At 41.1% G+C, this 24559-nt stretch overlaps 1 protein-coding gene across 5 annotated transcripts; it reads right to left on the reverse strand.

The window, feature by feature from the left end:
* Nucleotides 1-810: 810 nt before the first annotated feature.
* GPR68 (G protein-coupled receptor 68) lies at nucleotides 811-19309 on the reverse strand. 5 transcript variants are annotated; one of them, XR_010721933.1, is made up of 5 exons: nucleotides 19009-19309; nucleotides 18104-18223; nucleotides 7500-7574; nucleotides 2234-3818; nucleotides 811-2119 (listed from the first exon to the last, which is right to left on the reverse strand). XR_010721933.1 is itself a non-coding variant. In XM_066188664.1 (5 exons), the coding sequence occupies exon 5, from the start codon at nucleotides 3682-3684 to the stop codon at nucleotides 2608-2610; it is 1077 nt and encodes a 358-aa protein (XP_066044761.1). In that variant the 5' UTR covers nucleotides 3685-3818; nucleotides 5672-5722; nucleotides 7500-7574; nucleotides 18104-18223; nucleotides 19009-19309; the 3' UTR covers nucleotides 811-2607. The 5 variants fall into 5 exon arrangements, 4 of the variants coding, with proteins under 4 accessions (XP_066044761.1, XP_066044760.1, XP_066044762.1 ...); XM_066188664.1 differs by adding an exon at nucleotides 5672-5722 and having other exon boundaries at nucleotides 811-3818; XM_066188663.1 differs by having other exon boundaries at nucleotides 811-3818.
* Nucleotides 19310-24559: the final 5250 nt, after the last annotated feature.

Below are 24559 nucleotides of genomic sequence, written 5' to 3' on the forward strand. Positions count from 1 at the left end.
TCTTTTTCCCCCCCAAAATGCAATCTTAACAGTCAGATTTCATTAAGAAATACAAAATTTAATAATTTATTTCTTTTTTTCTCTAGTGCATGCTCTTAAAATGCCTTCTTGTGTGCAGTCCCAAGCATGGCATTTAATTCAATAGCATGTGTTGCATGTCTCTAGCAACTTTAGCAGGACCCTTGAGTGAATGTGTTTTGACTGAGATGGAAGGAAAAGCTCTGAGTGGGAATTACCTTCCTGCTATATTGGTTACTGTTCTGTAGCCTAAGCCAAACAGCTACAGTACAGAAAGGACTGATAAAATACTGGCCTCAAGAAAAAAAAAATGGAAAAGAAGAAAAACAATCCCTCCTTTCTGTTGTGGGTTAGCAGGTTAGGTGCTGAGAACTGAAACAGAATGCTGCGCTGTGTTACGCAAGTTTCCATCACAAATCCATATGATTTTAAACTGCAGCAGCTGACCAAAGCCGACCACATCAAAGTACCAACTCAAATGAGCCTTAATCCCTCAGATGACAATTCCATGTAGTACAGCATGCTCTGCATTCCAGTTGTCTAATTGAAACAGCATGGGGATCTGTAAAGAAGCAGAGCATAAACACAACAACAAATATTTAATCCTACAACAAACCATGTGTCTTGCAGGCTAACAGGTCGTGGAGGTCCAAGGAGTTGGTGCTTAACAATGTACAAGCTCAGCACTACAGCAGTTGGGAGGGAGTCCCTGCTTTATAGTGCCCTTGGAATACACAGCAGATGAGATGAAAGATTAGGAGAAAATAAAGCTAAACAGTGCTAATAGTCAGGAGAAAAAAATGCAGATGTAAGGTAATTAATCCAGCTGAGTGGTTGATTTATAAAGAAATGTAAAATAATTAAACAAACTAAATGTTAACATAAGCAAACCTAATCCCCACTTGGGGCTGGGGACATGAATCCTTTCTGCAAGAGGAGGGAGGAGAGGATCTGTAGTCTCACAAATAGAAACTGTGGGCCAAAGCTAAAAGATAGGTATTTCAAACATAGTGTGAAAAAATATAAAAAGAAAATTATAAAAACATTCTTTATTAAACACATCCACTAATTATATACAATATTGCACTCTCAAGGTGGTTTCCAGAAAGCTGTTAGAATATATTCCTTTTGGAATCTGATGACAAACAAGGCTGTGTTACAATGACATATTCAGATAGCAGGAGTAGGCCATCTGTCTAGATGATCTTTTGACTCAAAAGCAAACCAAAGAAACAAAACTGATTATACTGCTGGAAATTATCAGCTCTGGGTTGCAGAGAGAGAGGTGTTTCATGGAAGGTCTGAAACCAGAGAACTGAAAGGACAAGGCAATATTCATGGTGTAACAGCTACAGAAGGTGTGATGAGCAAGAAGGTGTGATGAGCAGATCACAAAGAAGAATCACACAGGATTCAATAGTGCAACAACAAAAACCCCAAAAAACCTAGAGAGGAGGTGGTGGTAGAAACAGTAATGTGGAGCACAACTCCCACATCTTTAAACACCATTATTCTCCACTTACTCCTATATTTTGTTTCTGTCTAAACCAGGACACAGATCATTCATACATCATATTTCTAATACTGTATTTACAACATGAACAATGACCAAACTGTAAACTATATTATCTGTGGGCAAGAACAGAGTTTAAACAGAATTCATTCATCAGTTTCCCTGACAAATGCATTGTTATTTAATTGCCTGCATGATCTTTGCTGCAGAAGATACACAAATTGCAAAGGACACAATCAAAACCATAGCAAGGTGTAGCAGAATTTAGATGTAAATAAATATTCTTGAACACAGTGACTCAGAGAAGCACATGGGATCAAAGTGCCTCATGTACTACCAACCTCTTGCTCTCTTCCAAGACAACAAACCAAGTTATTGACACCCATTGGAGCCCAGAGTCTCATACTTTGGGAAGTCTTTAGGAGCCTTACGATGAGGTTTAGCAGTCTAAGATTCAACAGTCAAATAACAGCCTGAATGTCTCAGCAGGTGTTCAATTCCTTGTGCATGTTCTCCCAAAATGTCTCACACTATTGGACTGATTGTTTTAGGAATCTGGTTTTGGCACGGTCTCTGCAGGCTTTGAAACTGGCAGAAGGAGAGGTTATTTCAGAGAGTTACAGAGATGTTGCAGAAGTGTTTTGTTGGGCGTTTTCTTTTTAAAAGTATATATGAGGACATTTACTTTTTACTGTCTCATACCTTTTCAAGAGATGGTGACAGCTTGTAGAGAATAACTTTCTCTAGATGTTACAGGGGCAAACAGAAAGCAGCTAAAGATGCGTTCACCAGAACTACACACCATGAGTACTGGCTTATTCCAGTCAATGCAGTCATCAAGACAAACAGGTTTTAAGTGGTAGCACAACAATAGATATGTGATTATAACTGAACTGACTTAGCACATACTTTTCTCACTATTGCCAGGGCCCAAGCACCTTCAGAAACAGCTTCACTGTACAGCATTGCTCATAAGCCTTTGGGAGGTCACACTGTTGTAATACATGAATAATTCAGACAGATACACAAACACAGTCATAGCTGCAGATGTAGGATTAAGGTCCTTTTGATTAATGCTATAGGCTGTCAACATTAGTTGTGAAGCAGTCCTTCATTCCAGCACCATCAAGTGGTATTTGTAATAACCCTGGTTGTTGTTCATGCTGTGTTCTGTTGGGAGTTTCAGTAGGGTTCAGTGGATAGGATTCCTTCGTCTCAGTACTCAGATGGCCCAAACATGTTAGACAAGAATCTCTCATCTTGAGAAAGTTCTGGTAAGTGCTTTCACTGGAAAAACAGTACAATACTGGGTCAGCAACACAGTTAAAAGTAGTTAACAGGAGAGAAATATGGTAAACATTAAATATTTTCTCAGCAAATGAGCAGTTGTTCTCCAACAAGCTACGAACTACAAGTAGGATGTGGTATGGTCCAAAGCAGACTAAAAATATGAAAACAGTGCTTGAAACCAGCCTTTTAATTTGGATTTTCTTCTTCTTTTGGGTGCCAGGACTCTTGTGGACAACTCGTAAAATCCCACAGTAGGAGAAGGCCAGCAGAAAGAAGGGGAAAAGGAAGCCAGCAGAGAAGCGATAGTAATTGACATTGTGCTCCCATTTCTTGATGGGGTAATGCTCAAAGCACACCAAGTGGCTCTCAGCATCCATACTGATCTCCCCATGTGTGAAGACAAAGCAGCACGTCATGATTTCTTTGGCCCAGATGATGATGCTGACAACGGCAGCAGCCTTCATGGTCCGGAAGCGCTGGAAGCGGAAGGGGTGCACCACGGCCAGGTAGCGGTCGATGGAGATGCAGCACAGGAAGCCCACGCTGATGTAGATATTCTCGTACAGGATGATGCCACAAACTTTGCACAACAGCTCATTGTAGGTCCAGTTGTCATGCTGTAACGCATACTGAAGCCAAAAAGGCAAAGAAAATATGTACAGCAGGTCTGCTATAGTCAAATTGCAAAGGTAGATGCCTAATTCATTCTTAGCTTTGATCTGTAAATACCCATAGTACAGTGACAGGCAGTTAGCTGGCAAGCCTAATATAAACACGAATATGTATACCACTGGGGATAATGTCTCGTGGATATCATGATTAATATTGCACTTCTCAGTCACATTCTCTGTGAAATTCACCATCTTCTACTTCTCCCCGTGTATCGCTCATCAGGGTCCTGAATGTAAGACTTAATTACATTTAGTTTTCATGTAGAGTTTATTTCTTCTAAAAACCTTTAGGCTGAAGTGACAACTTGATGCAGGATGTTAATAACCTGAAGATAAAACACAAGGAAATCTTTAGATGGGATACAATTGTTAAATATATAGCACACTTTTCAGAAAGCTGCCTTTTCCTAGTCCTGAGTCTTTGATAAAGTTAAAGCCTGTCTGGGAAATCAAGGTTCACATAACTCCTAGTACGTAACAGAAAAGTGTCAGAAAATTCTGCTATCCAGAATCACAAAGCAAATTACAAATATTTGTTGTTTTAGTTTTGGAGGCATCTAAAATGTGAAGAAATATCTCTGGTTTAGAGAGGGGGCAGAAAAGCAGTAATCAGATTTGTCTACAATGGAAAAGCTGTCTCTGGTAAATCAGCAGTCCACACAGACTTCCTTAGAGGATGTAGACTGCACAAAACTCTTGATCATTATTTTCCATTTCTTAAATTTCCCTTTATTTACAAGCTACCATATAGTATGCAGTTCAATTCAGCAGGATAAAAAAAGAGGAATTTTTAGCACTCTCTCTTACAGTCACTTGTAAAAACAATCCTGAAAGCAAGCTGTGTTCCTCTGTTGGAAGGACATGGTGAAACTCTGGTACAATGCATCGCCATGGTCTCAGTTCTACAGGAAATGCTATTAAATGTTCCTTATTTGCCATCAATTCCCAAACTTACACATTTACAACTTACACATTTGTATCTTTCCTTTTCATCTTCACTGAATATGAATGTAATTGTTTTCATCTGAAGAATCTGGTTTAATCCAAACACATTCCCATAGAAGCCATTGCTATGCTATGCTATACTGAATTATCCTGTAGCTATTTAATACACAAAAATGACTGCTGACAATGGGTTAGCACTCAGTTCTACTATCTCAAGCCTGGACCCAGCTCACAGTGTTGAAACCCTCAGCTAAACAATGAAATGCCCCATTCAGCATTTTATCACCTCATGATATATTCACCTGGGCACAGATGCTCAGCACCAGAGAACAGCAGGGCAAATTATGCCTAGTCTGAAAGAAATGCATGTTTAACCTGGTGGTGCAGAACAGCAAGACTGTTTTTCTTTCAATCTCTCCTCAGAAAATTCAGGGATGTTAGGTATACCTTTGTAAGCTTAACAATTTGTGTACTCTTTTCACAGCTTCAGATACTATGGATTCAAAAGAAGCACTATCCAAAGACAAAGTTATGGGTTTGCTGCTTTCTCCTGTTTGCTATGCTAATTTACATTTTTTTTCATCATGTTCTGTCCCATCTAGGAACATAAAATTTCTTCCAAGGCAACCCTTACAAAAACATGACCACACTACAGGAAAAATACTATCAGCTTTAGCATTTGAGGATGTTAAGTCAAATAATTTTTTTAATATGTTTGGGTTTTTTAAAATAGCGATAGACTTTACTCCTGTAGAAACTGAAAACAAAATCACTTGCTTTAAGCCAGAAAAGAATTGCAGAATTGCCTGGCTGAAATAAGTGATCAAATGTGCAAAGAATTTCATTTTTTAGCTTCAACCAGTATAGCTCCACAGAATTCACAGCAAACATACAACTAAGAACTGGGATGTGGTTTTCATCCCTTTACTTTTTCTCTCCAACAAAGAGAATATCAGCCCCGGTTTTGGTGGAAATATTTTTGGGAGCTCAGACACTCTCAGTCATGAAACAACAGGCCAAGTTCATCTCCCTCAAGACTTTTAACTCCACTGTCCAACACAACTTGTGTGAAAGACTGCTCAAGTCTAGCACTCGGCTCTCCTCCACCTCTCAGTCTCAAGCAGTTTCTTTGGGATTTAAGAGACTCACGCTCTCCACTGTGTGTGTCAAATAGTTACAACTCATATCAAGCTCAGCAGGAGAAATGCTGCTAAAGGGACCCAGTCACAGGTACCTGTGGTTCAGTTTGAGGTTTGCTCCTGGAGTTTGCTGCCATAACCTTCCCCTGGAATAAACAAGACGATGTCAGCAGTGCTGACATGTGCAACAGAAATCATTTACTAAAGTTATGTATAAATTTCCCCAAACACTGATACCTAGGGGCCATTAGCTCCCCTGTAACGCTATCCAGTTTCTCCAAGGCTTCATAACCATCATATATCTCTTCCATCTGCAGAAAAGGGCAGCGCACAGAATCTTTGCTGAGGCAGGTTTGCTAACCTTCTTACCCCAACCTTTATAATCTGGAGCTCCAGGCCTGAGTTTGTATTTCATAGCATTTTTGTATAATCATTTGGTGATTTTTACGTGTAAGGGTTTGCCTGCACAGGATGATTGGCACACCTTAGTTATTGTCTAAAATGCCTGAAATCTGAGACATGTCATCGTATCTACCAGCACAGTGCCCAGCCAGTGTCCAGGTCCTGTTGATAAGGCCAAACAGTAATTCAAAAGCTGTTGACAGTTTTGAAAATTCAGAACTGTCTTTATATGTCTAGCACTGAGTTTCATTCAGTGTCACCCAGTGAGTCATTATAGATCACAGTATGAGGAAAAGCAGATGTACTCTACAGCTGCAGTGTTTTTTGAAAGTGTTTCTTTTCCTCTAAGAACTCTAAATGTTTTTATCAAATTATATTTATGCACAGTAAATATAATGCTCTGTAATAAGTGAAATCATTTCTGCTTAGTTTGAAAGTCATGCCAGAATGTAGAATGTGAAGGAGGCAGCAAAAGTCTTATTGATACAATATTATGCTAATATAACATACACTTATGATTACAGCAACATTTCCTCCTCCTGGAGGAAATGCTGGAGCGGGCTGTTTGAAAGGGCAGGAAAAGAAGGCTGGCTGTAACAAATCTCTTTGCTTTGTGCTAACAAACCCTCCCCAGTTTCAAAGACTGGGAGGAAAAAGAAAGATCCAGATGTACAATAGCTGTCTCATACTGCTGTTCTGGTCAGTGGCAACAGTGAGCCAGGAAATCCTTCCCTGGTTTCGGTGTCCTCAGTGTGAGGGCTCTGGGCCGCCTTTGTACCCTTGGACTTCACCTGGCTAAGGACAGACTCAGAAGCCAAATGGAAATACAGAGGCAAATCAACTTTTCCCCAGCACCAGGTACACTAAATACAGAGCTCTGCACCAGCCAGGGAGTGAAGCTGTGGGATTTTTTCAACAGACCCAGCATCAAAGGACTGCACTGGCAGGTTTAAACAAATGGGTATGGAAGAGCCCACTCTATTGTTACAAACATATGACACGATACTTTACAAGCTGTCTGAAAAAGTGGAAAATGAAGGAAAGGTGATGCAGGGTATAGAAGAGAAAAAACAAATAGCTCCCCCATTACTTATTGGCCACATCTGGATAGAGGGAGGACAAAAATTTAAAAAGTTGCTCTATGAAAAACATCTGGGATGCAGACAATCATAAAGCTGAAAGCAGTTATGAAAAGGAACACACAGACATTTCTTCTAGACAGCTTTAATATGGATATAGTGCGGCTGTGTGACTTTTTTTTTTTAATCATGGTTTATGTAACACCTTCAGTATCACGAGTCTGCAGTCATTTCCAGGCAATATTTCTCTCTCCTTTATGCCCACATCTTTTAGACGATACCCTTCTAAGCCTAAGTCTTGGCAATAAATTAGAAGACTCTCTCCATTTACATGAGCTCCAAACAATTCTCTTTTTCCTGGATTAAAAATAAAGCCAAGGATCCCAGAGCTTCAGAAAGCCTCACTTTTTCATGGTTTAAACAAGCCAACATTATTACTCACCAGAGAGTTCAACAACAGGTCTTTTCTTTCCTGACTCCTTTGTGCCTCAGCTGTTGACAAATACATGACTTGCCCCTGCAACAAGAACCACGGAGCAGCTCATGAGTTAAGTGCTGCCTGCTGGCAATGGCACAGGAAGCAGCCAGAGCCACGGGCGGCAACAGCCTCTTCACCTTGAACCACGTGGTAGCATGGAGCCCAGGTGGGTCCTTCCAGTTTCAGTGAACACTGCTACAATTTTCATTGTAAGAAATCTGTCTGCAATTAGGCCTACATATTTTTTTGGCAGAGACAAATGGGACTGCACCAAAGCACTTCCTTGCTGGAATTTGCAACCGTTGTGCACCCAGCTTGTCTCATGCACAAAGCACCCACTTCCATTAAGAGGGAGAGTAGCATGCTTATGTGCCTGCATGGTGTCTTGCTATTTAATCTGTCCTTTCACCTGTCATACAGTGCAGACAGGCCTGAGTCACTTGGCTGTCATTGCAGCATTTGAACTGTCCTGCATATCTTGGAATCAGAAACCCAGGGTAGTTTCAGTTTATGATTTGGTTCAGGTAATTATCTACACAAACACCAGCCCTTAAATTCACATGATAATCTTCCTTCAACACTTGCAGGTTTGTCAGATTGCTTGATCCTGTTTCAAAAAGCCTGGAAGCATAATGTCAGATAAGAAGGCAGGGAAGTGATGCGCAGCAGAAGAGACTGGGACTGGATAAACAACAAAAAATGGGCAGGAAAGGGATAATATCCTTAGAGTAAGTTTGGGGGGAAACAAAAGTAGAAGAAAGCAGAAATTTGGGTGCTTTAAGAAACGGCAGAATGATATTTAGGTTTAATTGGAAGATGGGCCTGTTGGAGCAGGTCCAGAGGAAGGCCACAAATTACAAGAAGGGTGGACCACCTCTCCTATGAGGAAAGAATGAGAAAGTTGGAGTAGTTCAGCCTGGAGAAGAGAAGGCTCTGGGAAGACCTTGTTGCAGCCATTCAGTACCTAAAGGAGACTTACAAGAAACATGGGTACAGACTTTTTAATAGGACTTGTAGCAGTGGGACAAGGGGTAATGGTGTTAAACTACAAGACGGTAAAGTCAAACTACATACAAGGATGAATATTCTTCTGATGAGGGTGATAAAACACTAGCCCAGGTTGCCCAGACAGGTGATGGATGCCCCATCCGAGGAAATATTCAGGGTCAGGTTTGATGGGGCCCTGAACAACCTGATCTAGTTGAAGATGCCTGTGCTCATTGCAGGAGAATTGGACTAGATGGCCTTTAAAGGCCTTTTCCAAACCAGACATTCTGATTCTAGAAGGGTATCAAGTAGAGTCATTATAGGCAATGAAAGATATTTCTATTAACACAAGATAGGTAAAGGAGAAGAAAGACAAGTTCATATGAAGCACAAACGCAAATATATGCATTTATTTTTATAATACATAATTTATATAACATATGTTTATATGGTATATAAGTAATTTTATATTTATATAAAGATAGTTGAAATATTTGCTGTCATTTTTTTATTCCAATCTTTAGAAACAGAATTGCTAACCAGCATAATAGGATGAGGGCATAGAGGAGAAGAGATCAGCAAAGGCTAACAGGTATTTTTAAAAACTACGTGCACTCCAGGGTATTTAGTTACAGCAATTTGTGAATTATTGCTGGTAATGTTTCAGAAATTATGATTAATTGGGGTAACACATCCATAACACTTTGTTTTGTGAAAAAGAGGAGTCAAATTGAGCTTCTAAAGTAATTTACAACTATGCACAATCCATTCAGTGTTTGTAACTTGCAAGTGGATTTTTCTAACATGAAGTTCTGAGTACAATAATTATGACTCCATATCTGTTTGAGTTGAAGGGAACTGTAAAAGTATTCTGTAAATTACAAATAACTTTACTTTTGTCATAATCAGATGACTCGTCTTATTAGACTATTGTCAAAGAAGGAAGTCAGAAATATTTTTTTCAGAATCCACATAAACAAAAGACTAATTAGTCATCAATGCCCAATTTTTCTGAACGCGGACATGCTATTTTTTACTGTCTTGAGTAGATCATTCCATTTGCTCCGTCTTTTAATATTCTGGGAATTCTATGTTCTGCTTGTATACCTTTCCGTTTCAGGTTTTTATGACTCTGGACTTTGTTGATGCCTGCACATATAAAGGACAACTTGAGATGAAAGGCAAGGCAGGTTGGATAATTAGCACAGTTAGTCCAATATCATAGAATTATAAAATGGTTTAGGGTGGAAGGCACCTTAAAAATCATCTCGTTCCAGCCATGGGCAGGAACACCTTCCCCTAGACCAGGTAGCTCAAAGTCCCATCCAGCTTGGACCTGTACATTTTTAAGGATGGTGTGGCCACAGCTTATCTGGGCACCCTGTTCCAGTGCCTCACCACCCTCACAGTAAAAAATTTCCTTCTAACATCGACTCTTTATCTTTTTGATTGAAGCCATTCCCTCTTGTCCTATCACTACATGCCCTTGTAAAATGTCTCTCACCATCTTTCTTTTAGGCTCCCTCTAGATACTGCAAGGCAGCAATGAGGTCACCCTGGAGCCCCCTCTTCTCCAAGCTGGAAAATCCCAATTCTCTCAGCCTTTGCTCACAGGAGAGGTGCCCCGTTCCTCTGATCATTACCGATACACTCCTCTAGACTCACTCCAATAGGTCCATGTCCTTCTCTGCTAAGGACTCCAGAGCTGGATGCAGCACTCCAGCTGGGGTCTCACCAGAGGGAAGTGGAGGGTTACAAGCCCCTCCCTTGCCCTGCTGCCCACGCTGCTTTGGATGCAGCCCAGGACACATTTGGCGCTCTGGGCTGTGAGTGCACATTGCCAGGTCGTGTGCAACCTCTCATCCATCAGCACCCCAAAACCCTTCTCAGCAGGGCTGCTCTCATCTGTTCATCCCCTGCCTGTGTTGATACTGGGGGCTGCCCTGACGTAGGTGCAGCATCTTGCACTTGTTCAATCACATGAGATTTCCCTCCCTCACCCTGCTGATCATGCTGCTTCAGATGCAGGCCAGAACATATTTGGCTCTCTGGGCTCCAAGTGCTCCTGTCCAGCCTCTCATCCACCAGCACCCCAGTTCCTTCCCAGCAGAGCTCAAATCTGTTCATCCCCCAGCCTGTGTTGATACCAGGGATTGCCCCAACCCAGATGCAGCACCTTGCACTTGGTCTTGTTAAACCTCATGAGATCCCCATGCACTCACTTCTTGAACTTGTCCAGGTCCCTCTGGATGGCATCCCATCCTTCAGGTGTGTCCCTCCTCTCTTTGGTGTCATCTAAAAATCTGCTGAGGCTGCACCCAATTCCTTCATCTATGTCAATAATGAAAATGCTAAATATCATTGGTCCCAGTACAGATCCCTCAGGCGATCTCACTTGTCACTGAGGTCCATTGGGACTCTGAGCCTTTGACCAGGATTCTCTGGATCAGACTGTCCAGCCATTTCTCATCTAACAGCCCATTCATCAAATCCATCTCTCTCCAATTTAGAGAGAAGCTGTGGGGGAGACCATGTCAAAGGCTCTACAGAAGTCCAGATAAAGGACATCTGTGACCCTTCCCTTACCCACTGATGCAGTCACTCCATCATAGAAGGCCATAGGCTGATGAGGCAGGAATTGCCCTTGGTAAAGCTCTGCTGGCTGTCCCAAATCACCTCCCTGTCCCTGATGTGCCTTAGCAGAGCGTCTCGGAGGATCTGTTCCATGATCTTCCCCAGGCTCAGAGGTGATGCTGACAGGTGGGTAGTAGCCAGGAACCACCTTTCTATCCTTTTAAAAGATGGGTACCATGTTTCTGTTTTTCCAGTCACCTGGCACTTCTGACTGCCATGACTTCTCAAATATCATGGACAGTAGCTTGGCAAATACATCTGCCTGTTTCCTCAGACTATTCATTCTCTCTCACACTACTACATATTCTTTAGCTAGGTTTAGGGCCTTTTTACCTCACGTGAGGTCTGAACAACTGGTTGAGCACAAGAAAGTGCTGAAAAAAAGTACTTCGGAAAATTCCTATTTATGGTAATAAGAAGTTCGTGCAATGTGTAATTTCAGGCAAGCAGTCCAAGTAGTATCAGGGAGGTGAATCACAGCTGAAATTAGTCATGCTATAGCTGCCTCAAAGCTTTAAAAAATGACCCTCATTTGCCCCCCACTTCCTGCTGTTAAAGATCAAGCAAGTGGACGACATGACCCTCCAAGTATTTCACTGCTGAGTTACTGTGACTAGTTCTTACCCACAGGACACATGTAGAAGCTTCATGTATGACTTGCTTGAGTACAGAACAGTGGGTGGAGGAAAACACATCACATCACTTCCTGCAGACACCTTAAATCACTCTATTACTCAGAGAAAAAACTCCAAATCTTGCTTTCCCCTGAACTAAAATCTCAGCCAAGTCAATGTCCCTCTTCCCCACAATCCTCTTTGACACAAAAGCCAAAAAACCATCCTGTCACTATTGAAGAAGCAGCAGACAAGTATTAATCAGTCATAGACAACGGAACTGCTTAAAATTCCAAACTTGTACACTAATGCCCATTGAACAGGACAATGCAAGAAAAGCCAAGATTACACAGGTCTTGCTTATTAGAAGCCACAAAAGTCGTGATCAACATAAAATATTAGTAAGGAACAACAACTGGAAAATGGTGTTGTAACATAGGATTGAGAAATAGGAACTTCACCCTTCTGAGTTAAATGAGTTCTGATTCATTTTACCATCTACAGCCTTGGGGAAAACCATCCTTCTGATTCATTTTCCTAAACTCTGTACTATTGCCTCTTTTGATGCTGTAGCCTGCTCTGACAACAGTGCTACATCAGGCAGTGCCAGATATCTTGCATTGAAGTCAATGACTTCAGATTTAATTCATGTCTGTATTGCATTTCAATGATTTTTGCCTTTCTCAGGTTGCCAGTGTGTCCCTGTAGCCCCAGGACTGCCACACAGCCCCTGTTTCACAGAGTGGCTACCCAAAGGGAGCCACGGGAGTCACCCACAGATTTCTCTGCTGCCTGGACATGGGCTATCCATTTACACACCGTGGGCTGCAGCACACTTGCCAGCACACTGTCCTGGCCAGCGCACCCTGTTCTGGTCAGAGCATCCCATCTGGTTAGCACACACCAAGGCTGGGCAAAGCACTGGCTGTCAGCCTCTACCTTCAGCCAGATGCTCACACCCCTGGAGCCAATAAATGTATTGAGAACAACTTGCTCTCTGTACCCACATACTCACGCAGAAAGGGAATGGAATGCCAGCACCATGCAAGGCAGTCCCTTCTGTCAAGCTTCCCCAGCTTCACTCAGGAGAAAACTTGCTCAAAAACTGACAAGCTAGAGAATGAAGCAGCGACCAAATTATCTTTCTGCTTGCATCTTTTGTAATGCCACTTTGAACCCAAGAATCAGCACATCATACCTTCCAAACAGAACAATCTCATTCACTAACAGTCATTTGCAAAGCAACCAAACACCCATCTATACAATTTTTTCTCCTCAATTACTGATAACTCAATATTGTGCAGTGCTGCTGACAAGCTTGGGACATCCATGATCAATGCTTGACTAATAACACTTGACAACCAGCAAAGACTGTCTGATAGAAAAATTTTGCTTGCTAGATCTAACTGAAATGTGGCTGAAACTCCGGCATATCTAAAGAGCTTGAGCAGATCTCCTGTTTAAGAATACTAGCATTTTCATTATTTCATGCATCAGCAAATAATGATACATTCAATAAAGTAATCTCTTTTTAAAATGCCATTTTCTGCATATATGATTCAGTATATGATTCATTTTGTACTGCAAGGTTTAAGACATGGTAAAGTGAAAAGCTGCTTACAATATTTGAAGATTTTTTCTTTCCACTCCTCATTTTTCTTGGACTTCATTATTTTTCCTCAGTTTGGATTTTTTTAATCAAAGAGAATAAATTCATCATGGGATAGGAGCCTGTTCAACTGAGGCACTTAACACTGTGTGCATTGCAGCCATTTAAAAAGCTAAAATAACTCTTTTGTGCCTTTGTACTGTGTTTATGTTTCCGGCTTACACTGATCACCATTGTGCACTTCAAATATGTTTCTGTTCTAGATCCAATTCTTTCTAGTCTAGCACACCATCCGCCCTTCCACACGCTTCTGTTTAGCCATGCTCATTTCCTTTTAGGCTTGATTGAGTCTTTTTTGGCTCTTGTTCTGTATTTTTGTATTTCTTCCTTGGATACAGAATTGGAGGGGTGGTGTGTGGGGTGCATTATGCATATGTATTTGTGCATGTCTTCAAATAGTCCCCATCTAGTTGCTAGAAACATAACCCTACTAAACTATCCCTTTTTGCTATCTTTAATTATATTTCTTCCCTTTTTTTTCAGTTTCCCTTCTGGAGACTAACCAAGTTTCCTGTAGAACTGAGTCAATATTCACTTGTAAGACATGTTCTTCCATTGTTATTTCTCAGTGTTCTCATGAGAAGCAGTGTGCCTTGCAGAAAGTTTTCCTCTGTGCTCTTTCCCTCATTGCTGTTCTTGCTCCCTAGATGACTATTGAAAACGTCAGTCCTTTTTTTTCATTTGAGGTTGCAGGACACCAACAACGTGGTTCCCCGTGGATTAATCACTTTATTTAAAGTGTTGACATCTGTATCTGCAGGTTTGCTTACATTTCTGTTTCCTGATTTTCCATTTCTGGATAAAAGAGGTTCAATACAAAAACTAAGAAAAATAATTGGAGAGGCATGACCTCACAGAAAAGCAAAACTCCCCTTCTTTAATAGTATCAAAGAAGCAATTCACAGCAAAAGCAACAACCTTGCTGTAAACCATTCACACTTCCAAACATGCTTCTGACTAGCAAAAAGGGAGAGAATCAAATGCTTCCTACAGGGAAGTTCTGCTGTGCTCTTGAGGAGATGGAAAAGCTCGCACAGGAGATGTGAGATTCCAAATTCAGAACTGTTCAGAAATCCAGGTCCCACTTTGGGGTGGAAGTGTAAAACCAGCTCTGAAATTTGGACATAAGTTCAAATTCCAAATAATAATGTTCTGACATGATAGACTCAGGGATTTTAGTTTAAGCCTCTTGTAAGTTTAAAAGACAATTGCTGTATTAAAAGCTATGTCTGAACAGTGTTTAACATGCAGCATAAACCAGATACACCACACACCTTCTAATTAGATATGAGTAGACACTAAATCATTATCCATCACAGAGTAAAAATTCTCCTTCCTTGACAGAAGGAAGATGAAATGTTTCCACATATAAAATGTTAACATTCTAATGGTTACTAAAATACTGAGTTAAAGCCAAACCAAGAGATCTCTCAAACTTTTCCATTCTTCCCTAGCCTTTTATTCTGGTGTCATTAAGGTGACTGAACTTCGATAGTTCAATTACATTTGTTTTTGTAATTCATTAGTTATTTATCACCCTGTTGGTAACTCAACCTCTTTTCAAAGCTTTGTTGTCTTTACTGCTGGCCCACAGGACACAACAGAAGAGAAAGGAAGCTTGAAACCTTGCTGAATAAAGCAACAATGTTCAGAAACGAAAGTCCAGGCTCATCCTAGCAGCAATAGCTGCCTGTAGCAATTTCTGAGTGAGGAATGTCAGGAGGACAGCTCCTGTGGAGCAACAGTAACAGCAGCAGAGTGCCCTCTCTGTTACATGTAGGTCAGATCAGTTTTGCATTTCTATTTGACTCTGGCATGGTGACAGATCTGAGCCTAATCAATCCCAATCCCAATCGAACTCCAAGACAACCCAGCTGGAAAGAAGTTTGTTGCTACAGAAACAATTTCTGGAAGAGGGCTCCATGGAGAGGAACAGAGCATATACTTTCAGGTGAGCCTGTTTCCCACTCTCCCTCTAACAGGGTTTTAAACCTATTATCTACTCTTTTTCATACAAATAAGCTACAGCCTCCAGATGAAGTGCCTAAAAAGCTCTTGTTTTCCTACCCTATTAACAGAGTTCAGAATGGTGTTTCTAGTGGAGAAAAAGTGTTACAGTGGATGCATCCCTTAGAGAATAAACTGCAATGTTTTTCTTAGCTGCTGTTGCTTACTAATACTTTTAGCTAAAATTATTGGTCAGTTTCTTTTAAAAATTAAAGCTGTTCTGTGTCTTTTCACAAACAATTGTCACCAGCTGTCAGGGTCAGCACTCTGCAAATGCTTCAGCTGGCAGAATAATTCATAACAAGCAATAAAAGCCACTCAGAATAAGCTTTATAGGAAAAACAAACATATTAGAGGAGACAATCAGCTAATTATAAGGGAATGAGCCTCAGGAGGCTGCCATGTCAGGAGCTCTCTTTCCACAGTTCTTCCCTTAAAAATAATTACCAAGTTGTGAAAATTTACTCATGAGTGGACATGACTTTCTTTAGTTAACACCACACTGACACAATACAGCCATCAGATGTGAAGCCCCAGGGCACCATAAATGCACCCTCAGGTCAGGACTAGAAAAACTGGAAGGGAAGGAATTTTCTTCTCCATGCACTATTCACTGGGATGTCAAGAAAACTCACATTTAGAGCATCAGCTGGTTAATCTGAGTGACACCATCCACAAGGCTCATTAGGTGAGGAAAATTACATTAATGCCCCCACCTTAGAACACTCGCCCCTGTGCAACTGTGCTCAGCCACAAATAAGAAGCTTCCTGTCTGTCTGACCTCACAAGCAGCCTCAGGCTCACCCTAGTCAATGACATTTAGTACAATAACTCCTGTGTACACCTAGCTCTGCAGTCTCTTTTTCCTCCTTTCTTTTTCCTTTCCCCATATCCCACTTCTCTCTTTTCCTGCTGCTATAAGATTGCTCACAGGCCTCAGATCCAGAACAAAGGGAGCCAATTTTTGTCCACCAACCACAAAGTGAAATAAATACCTCTCACTGAAGGTGTCAAGTGACACAATTTTTTATGAGATATTGGAACCACTAAATCTTTCTTCCTTTAAAACTGTGACATTCAAATCACAATGCTGTGATGTAGACATTTTCACCTCTGCTGTCACAGAACAATACACTCGTCTGCTCCTATAAACCCAACATTTTCTTACAGTATTCTTCCTAGTCTCTGTAAAGGCTTTTAGAACATCGGGGATGTATTTTCCGTGTAATCTAACCTACAGCTGTATAGCACCAAGTGTAAAATAACTGGAAACTGCACTGTCCCACCTCTTCCCTCATGTAACAGAAAGACTTTACAAGTGCATGTGCAGGAGCAGCCTCATATGGGGGAACAACCACATAGCAGCATTAAGATGGGGGGGCAGGAAGGATAGGGGCAACGACAGTAGAAAGTTTTCTTTCCTCAAAGAAGAAATGAAAGAGTGGGTGCTAAATACACCCACAGATTGGCTATCTTTTACTGGCTTCTTGATTAAAGAACACTTGAAAGAAGAAGTGGTTAGACACCCTGCCCTTCTGGGACCAGTGTGAACACAGAGTGCTAATGTGGAAAAAGTCACAGTGGATACTGACTAACAGACTGCTCACAAAGTCCCATAATGCTCACAGTGACACTGTCACGTCTTATGAGCCTACGTGTGGCCATTTTTACTTACTTTACTGTTAAGTTTCCTTATATTTTTATTAATAAATATCTGCATGTGTTTTGAACAGAAGAGGACAGGACGAGCTGTTATATTCTTCTAATTTCTCAGCTTCCCTCCTCATGCAACACACAAAAGAAGAGAGCATCACTCAGTGAATTGCTTTTCTTGTTTCTTTACAAAGAGTGACAAGAACAGAAAAAATGTTCTCATAACAAGGACAGGCTACAATGATGAACAAAAGGTTTTTATTCTATTGAAAAAATGATTAATTTCTCACCGGATCGATTTTACTTCTCTAAACAAACTTTCACATTTCGAGTTTTCCAAGCCAGATTCTGAGCAGCAGCAAGAAAAGTGGCTTAGTGTTTGGAAAATATAGTAATGACATATATTTGAGATACAAAGACAAAACCAAATAGGTGTACACAGAGCACCCACACATCAAGGTATATGGTTCAGCAGTTTCGTGTTAGGTGTAACTTTTGGCTTGTGTTCTCAGGGGAAATAAAGTATTTAAGTCACTTACTAATCCTTCAAAATATCTTGTATCTATTCAACTTATACAGTACTAGCAGTTCTCTGAAAATTACTCCAGGAACTTATCTACAGACTACTGCTCTGATTCCTTGCCGCAAACAAAAAACAGTTTCACAGTTTATCTTTAAAATTTCCTTTTGTCAATACAACTAGAACATTCAGCTTTCCTTGTGCCTAATTGGAACTCAAGCAAGTGGGGTTTTTTGTTTGTTTGTTTGTTTTTAAAAACCTTTATTCAAAGTTCCTGCTAGTAGAAACTTTGCCAAGGAAATTAATTTTGAAGTTGTGAATTTTTTTTGGACACATTGCTTTGGTTGAGTCCTTGGAGTACCTCATTGTTTTCCTTTAACAACTCAGCTAGAAAACTGTCTCACCACCTCTCCAGGGGTGAGACCTGCGCAATGATGGAAAATTAACTTGTTTTCAAGAATGAATAGATAAAAATGAAACTCACCTGTTAGCAGAGTTTATGCCAAGAGGTTTTGCCTGCAATGTGAAGAGCACAAAACTTCCCTTCTCCTCGCTCCTGCTCAGGCTGCTGGTGAGGCTGTCCTCCTCCCAGCTGTGAGCAAGGCTGTCCGTGAAACAGCACAGGAAAAGAGGAGGAGATTGTGTTTCAGCTCCTGTGCTCCTTATGGTTCATCTGTGAAGAAGCCAGCCCAGCCCTCTCCTCCCTTACCCACTCATTCATAAGTGAGAGAGATGAGAGTGCCTAAAACAGGCACTGAATTCGGAGATTGCAAAGCACACAGAGTGGTGCTTTCAGCCGTCCCCACCGGCACACACACGGACCAGCAGAGAGCTGCACTGTGATTACAGCAGCTGGTGCAGAGGCCAAATCCAGCTGCTTCCAGCTTATCTAAACACACACAGATGTTGCCTCATGCAGGCTTTTGAAAAGTATACAGAGTGTTAGTGTTGTTATTAGCATCATTTACAGTAAATTGTTTCTAGAGCTCACAGAGATCAGACCATGATATCCAGACACAGCAGAAGGTGATCTCTGCACAAGGAAGCATCTTCTCTCACTGTGAAAGAGCAAGGGCTGTGAGGGGGGGCAGAGGAAGGACGTCCTTCCTCTCTTGTCTACACAGCCAGACAGACTGAGGCATAAACAGGCTGAAGGGCTTGCCCAAGGTCATTCAGGAAGGCTGTAGCAGATGTAAAAGCTGACCTCCTGCTAGCTCACACCATTACCCCTATTCTCACAGGACTGAAAGCTGCACTGGGGGATATGTATTAAGTTGTCTCACTCAAACTGAAGCACACTCTTAAAAACACAGATAAATAAAAATTACACCCCTGAAGCTGGAAACAAATGCTGTTACCAGCTCAGGCTCTAATTGGTGTGTAACTCACCTGATGCAGTGCTCTGCCATGCAGCTGTAGGGACACCAGTGGCACTGCATGGCCAGAGCAGCACTTAACCAGGGCTCCCTTCTGCCCACTGCAATGGCCAACAGTGCTCTGAGGACAGACAGACACAGCGAGTCTGGAACAGGAACCTTGTGCAGGGAACTCCAAGACGTGTTCTCCATTTCCAGCCTGGTGGAAAGCAGAGTGATATATGCACAGAAAGAAAAAATAGAAAAAAATGAAACAAACCAAAACAGGGAGAAGACACAAGAACATTTAGAAAACTTGGAAATACTCCAGGAATACCCATGGTTAACAACAGAAACAGTATCAAAAATAACTCCTTATTCCAAACACAGGAAAGGGCTTTACAGGTACAACAGGCTAGCAAATGGCAGAGCCCTTCCTCTGCCAGGGCCTCTGGCAGATCAGAGATGTAAAAGTGTCTGCAGGGTTAAGAAATGTCTCTGAATTTCTGAGGAGGGATGCAGGGAAAAAAAAAAAAAAAAAAAAAAGAAAAGGGAAATTCTTGGATATGGTCATAGAAGGCTGCAACCATCAGAGAACTGTCCTTTACAGGCTCACCATGCTGCTTGGAAGATGTCAGGGGTCAGGCAGCAATAGGCAAGGCACAGTTTCCTGGAAGCACAGCCAGAGGCTAAACACTCTGCAATATTAAGAAATAAGAATGGTTGGTGTCAAATTTACTAGGACTACTGGGAATACTCCCTTATCTGATTAATTTTTGTTGTTGTTGTTTGTTTGTGGTTTAATTTTTTTTTAATTTTGTACTCATTTAATCTTTAGTATTTATTTTTAAATACATATATAAGTATACATATATTAAGAAAATCACCCAGACTGAGATTTTTCAGGAAGTGAAATAAAACATTTGTTTCAATACCTCTTAATCCAAAATTGTGTGCCCTTGGATACTGCAAGGCTTTTATTGAAGAATTTATAAAAGATGGCATTAAGAAAATGAAGTGCAGTAACTTCCTTAGAAGTACATGCACTATTCTTCAGTAAAAAGCAACCAGGCATTTCACTGGGCTAGTTGCCTTCCCTGAGAGACTGTCTAGGGCAGAGATGATGTGGTACCCAGTTGTCACTGGTGGCTGCAGGGAAAGCATTCCACCTTCTGCAGGGTCCAGGCTGCAGATAGGGAACAAGCCCTGAGAAGCCCCACAGACAGTGGTTACCCTTTGGGTGCCAGGGAAAGCAGAGATACTGGCAGAGGTAACATTGTGTGCAGTACCTCTTTCCTGGTTCCTACCTTGGCTGCAGCTGTCTTGTCATGCTGATGTGTACATGCTCAAAGATGTGTTACACTGATGTTGGATACAGGTGGACAAAACATCCAGAAAGCAGAGCCTGAACCTTGCTCATCAGACACAGCACAGGTCTATCAGAGTGGGCTAAAAGGCAGCACCTGACCCATGCAGGTCCTAAATTACTCCTTGCAAGTGGAGCAGAAAAAACGTCTTCCACAAACCTCCCTCTCAGAAAATTACATAGAAAAATAAACTCCAGAAAAACTCTGGGTTTGTTTCTTTTTCATCCAGACATTCTATTTTGCTTATCTCAGCATGCAGATGCTGTAAAGCAGGTAACTAAAATACTGGGATTTAGGGGCTTGGACTACCTGCCCTCATCACTTCCAAGAAGGCAGAGCCATGTGTTGCCACCTGCATCACACACACTCAGCCACTGCATATTGGCCATATTTAAAAATCTCAAAATGAAAAGAAGTAACATTTTTGGTAGCCTTTTATCTTCATGAATTATACAGTAGTTATTAAAGCTGACAAACAGCTATTACTCGCTGCAAGTAGCAATTCTAGCTTTTCGCTCACTTTGGTCAAATCATTTTAATGCGTGTGATGATTAAGTAACACAATTGAACTGAATTGAATTGCTTCTGGCTCATATATGGCAAAACCAGAAGCAGCAAGATTCAAAAAGAATGGAACTAAACTGGTGTTATACATGTCATAGATGCCACAGAAATGCAGCAGGAACAAGCTCATCTTGACCATCTCCTTACCCATTGAGGAAAGCTAGACTAACTCCTCTAGAGCTTCAGATTCTCTTAAATTGCCATTAAGGAAGAGTGCCTCACCTCTTGCAATGTCTCCATTCCATGGCTAGGGTTGTTCTTAAGAAGCTTGCTCTACTCTAAAAATCTTTACCTTCCATGCTTCCAATTAATTTATCTTTTTATTGCCCTTCTGTGAATGTACATGAAAAACAGACTATTGCTACCTTTCTCAATATGGATCATTTAAATGTCCGAGGATTAAGCATGCTGTCCCTCTTAGATTTTTGCAGATTAGGCAACCCCACTTTTCCAGTGTTTTTTGTAGATCATGTTTTCCAGACCTCTGCTTACCCACATTGGTCTCATTTCCAGACATCAGTATCCCTCCTTAAAGTTATTCCTGCAGAGGCCCTTTCTGGCTGTGTCGGCATTGATTCCAAGTTACTGTTCTACATACACTTTGCCTATGAGGGTCAACTTTCCTATGAAATTCAATTTAAATCCTTTCAAGTGCCCATTTTTGTGAGGAAAAGAGGAAAACAAGTTCTTTCTTTTTCAGTAACAAGCCACAGAGACATTCCATTTTCTATAGCTGAGTGACAAGAACTTGCTAATGCTCTGTCTGGTACCACTCTATAGAGTCCCTGCCGGGCCAGCTCTTTGCCGGGAGGGGAGGCTGTGCAACAAAATGCTTCACTTGTTTCAGAAGTTTCACTGCAGCCAGGCAACTTTCTTCTTCTAGCTGTTCTCCTCCTGTTTTCCTTTGCTTCTGCTCTTGTCCCCATCTGCACTGCACCATGTGTTATTTTTAACTTTTCCCACAAGTTATAAGGGCAACAGGTTGTTCACAGGAACATGTCACCAGCAGGAAATCCTCTCTGTCCTCGCTATGCTGGTGTTTTCCAAGCTCTTTCAAAATTTAAATTCAAAAGCACTCAAAATGTCCTACTTTTGCCCACATCAGTAGAGGCAGGAACCAGGAAAAGCAGCAAGGACTCAAGAAGCTAGATAGGGACAGCAAGCCAACACCACAGGTTGGGCTCTTTTGCCAGGTAATATATACCTCCCTAATGCCTTCCTGAGGCAGGAAACATGTTTCATTCATGCACTTGATCTCCTGGGCTGCTCCTCTTCCCCCTATTAGCACAGATTTGGGAATTTTAGTTTGAGAAGAACTGTAGTCATAAGGCAGTCCATACACCAGTGCCCCAATGCAGTGAGGAAGATGGGGCCTAATGCCCTTCAACCAATACTTCAAGGACAAAATAGTCCCAAGTCTTCTATCAAAGTATGAATGCTCATAGTTCCTCAGATAATGGTGTTTGGCATAAAATATTGTGATGGACATTGTGCTAAAAACAATAGACAGGGGTCACTGAGTTCACTTTTTGCTTTCCTTCTCACATTCAGTTTTAGATTCCCTTCTAAGTATATTGTCCTTTTCCAGATAAACCCCATTAAACAGATATAACCTGAGAATTTAACATGTGAAGGGAACATTTCTTCTGATTTTAGTTACAAAAATTCATGTGGATGAAATTTGATATAATGAAGCCTTATTGGTATCTGTTTTCATTCACTTGCCTGATTACATGAGTACAAGCACGTGTTCATACAGGGCAGGGTGGGAATACAGGATCTGCCAAATGGGACTCTGTTACCATTGATATGGCTGGTTAAATAAACAAGGAAAAGGATCTGTGCTCACGGGAGCTAAATGTAAGTAATAGAAGGGCTTCGGGAATTTGAAGTTTTTTCAATTAAAGAAGCCAAAATAAGCAAGGAAGGAAATTCTAAAACAATGAAAATTATGTGGAAACTTGTACTGTTAAAAATACTGAAGACTAAATAGAAGCAATATTGCCTCAATATGAAAAAAGTGATATGGATCTTCTTAAATGCATCATCCTGTGAGTATTTTTAAGTGTTAGCTGGTTCCCAGAGAGAAGATTAAAGATAATACAGAATATTAATTCTGTATTATCTTTAGATAATACAGAAAATTTAATACAGAAGTATTAAAGATAATACTTGGGGCTGAAGAAGAGAAAGCTGTCTAGTGTTGGCAAGGAGAAGTCACAAAGGAAGGAAAGTTGCTGGAGGTGAAATGGGCTTGACCAGACTGTTGAAGCTGGTTGCACCATCTGAGCTGTAGGACAGGATCCAGCAAGAAGGCTCCTTCAAACACTTCATGCAAAGAATTTTCTACCAACACACCATGTGGCTGTTGGAAGAAGTAGGTTTAAGAGTACACTAAAACACTACTAATATACTGCTCCCTATTAAACATACATAGCCCCATCTCCTTTAAGCCTCAGCTATCCAGGAGCAAGATGCCACTGTGTGGAAACAGAAGAAAAAATAGCAATAGCGAGATCCTCTTGCCAGTGAAGGTACCAAAGCTGCATTCTGGAGGGTACACAACGGTTCCCTCACTGGATGCTGCTTTAAACCTTTTGTGCTCTAACTGATCTAAAACTACTCTGCACAGAACAACTGCATCAGAAAGCTGGGAGGTATGATGGAAACAGAGTACATAAACTGTATAGTCCTGCTTACATAATGCTGTTAGTACAGCTTCCTAAAGCATTCTACCCCTTTTCATCATTTACTGAAGGACCAAAAAAGCTGTGAGCAACCTCAGGAGACTGAGCTAATTGAAGGTCACCAGCTTTAGCTTAATTTTAGTTAAATCCCAACTAAATTGATACAAGGTCTATCTCATCCAGCTTGTGCCTGTTTTCTCCATCTGCCTTTTCACAGAATCATAGAATACACTGGATTGGAAGAGACTCATGAGGATTATTGAATCCAACTCCCTGTTCTTTGCAGGACTATCTAACACTCAGTCACATGACTAAGAGCATCATCCAGATGCTCCTTGAACTCTGACAGGCTTTTACACTCCAGTGAGCAACTAGTCCTTGTTCAGAGTACTGCAGGTGTAAAAAAAGTCCCCAAGATTTTTTTCTTCATATAAATTTCCCTGATTTGCATGATTTCTTCTACTTTCACTTATAAATAGCCATAAGGGTCCTACAGGGGCACTGATGGGGAGTTTTCCATCCTGTAGAAGGCTGAAATACTACAGCTGAATATCCCTAGCAGCTCTAAAACACACTTATCTGTGGATTAGGTATTTTGTGGGCTCACAGTGCACACAAATGAAAGCAAAATTTAACTAGAGGAGAAAAAAAAAAAACAACCTCTCTTGCAAAGGTGCAAGGAAGAAATTTTTCATGAGTTTAACAAGAATGGGATCATTTTGGCCAGAGACACTTAAAATGGCAAGGGAACATAGACTTCCAAAAATCCCATAACCTTCAAAATATCCTGCCAAATGGTAAAACAATCACAGTAGCAGCCCCATGAAACTCTCACCTCAGTTCTTCAGACATGCTTTTCCAATTCTTGCAGAAAACTTCCTCTTCCCTCCAATGCAAGTTTCTAGAGACGCCTCAGCAGTCCACTGGCAAGCTGTGCTTCTCCATCTGGAATATCTTTCTCAAACTC

This window comes from Chamaea fasciata, unplaced genomic scaffold, assembly GCF_029207755.1.
Source record: "Chamaea fasciata isolate MVZ Bird 193981 ecotype frontalis unplaced genomic scaffold, bChaFas1.0.hap1 SCAF_7, whole genome shotgun sequence".
Lineage (NCBI taxonomy): Eukaryota > Metazoa > Chordata > Aves > Passeriformes > Sylviidae > Chamaea > Chamaea fasciata.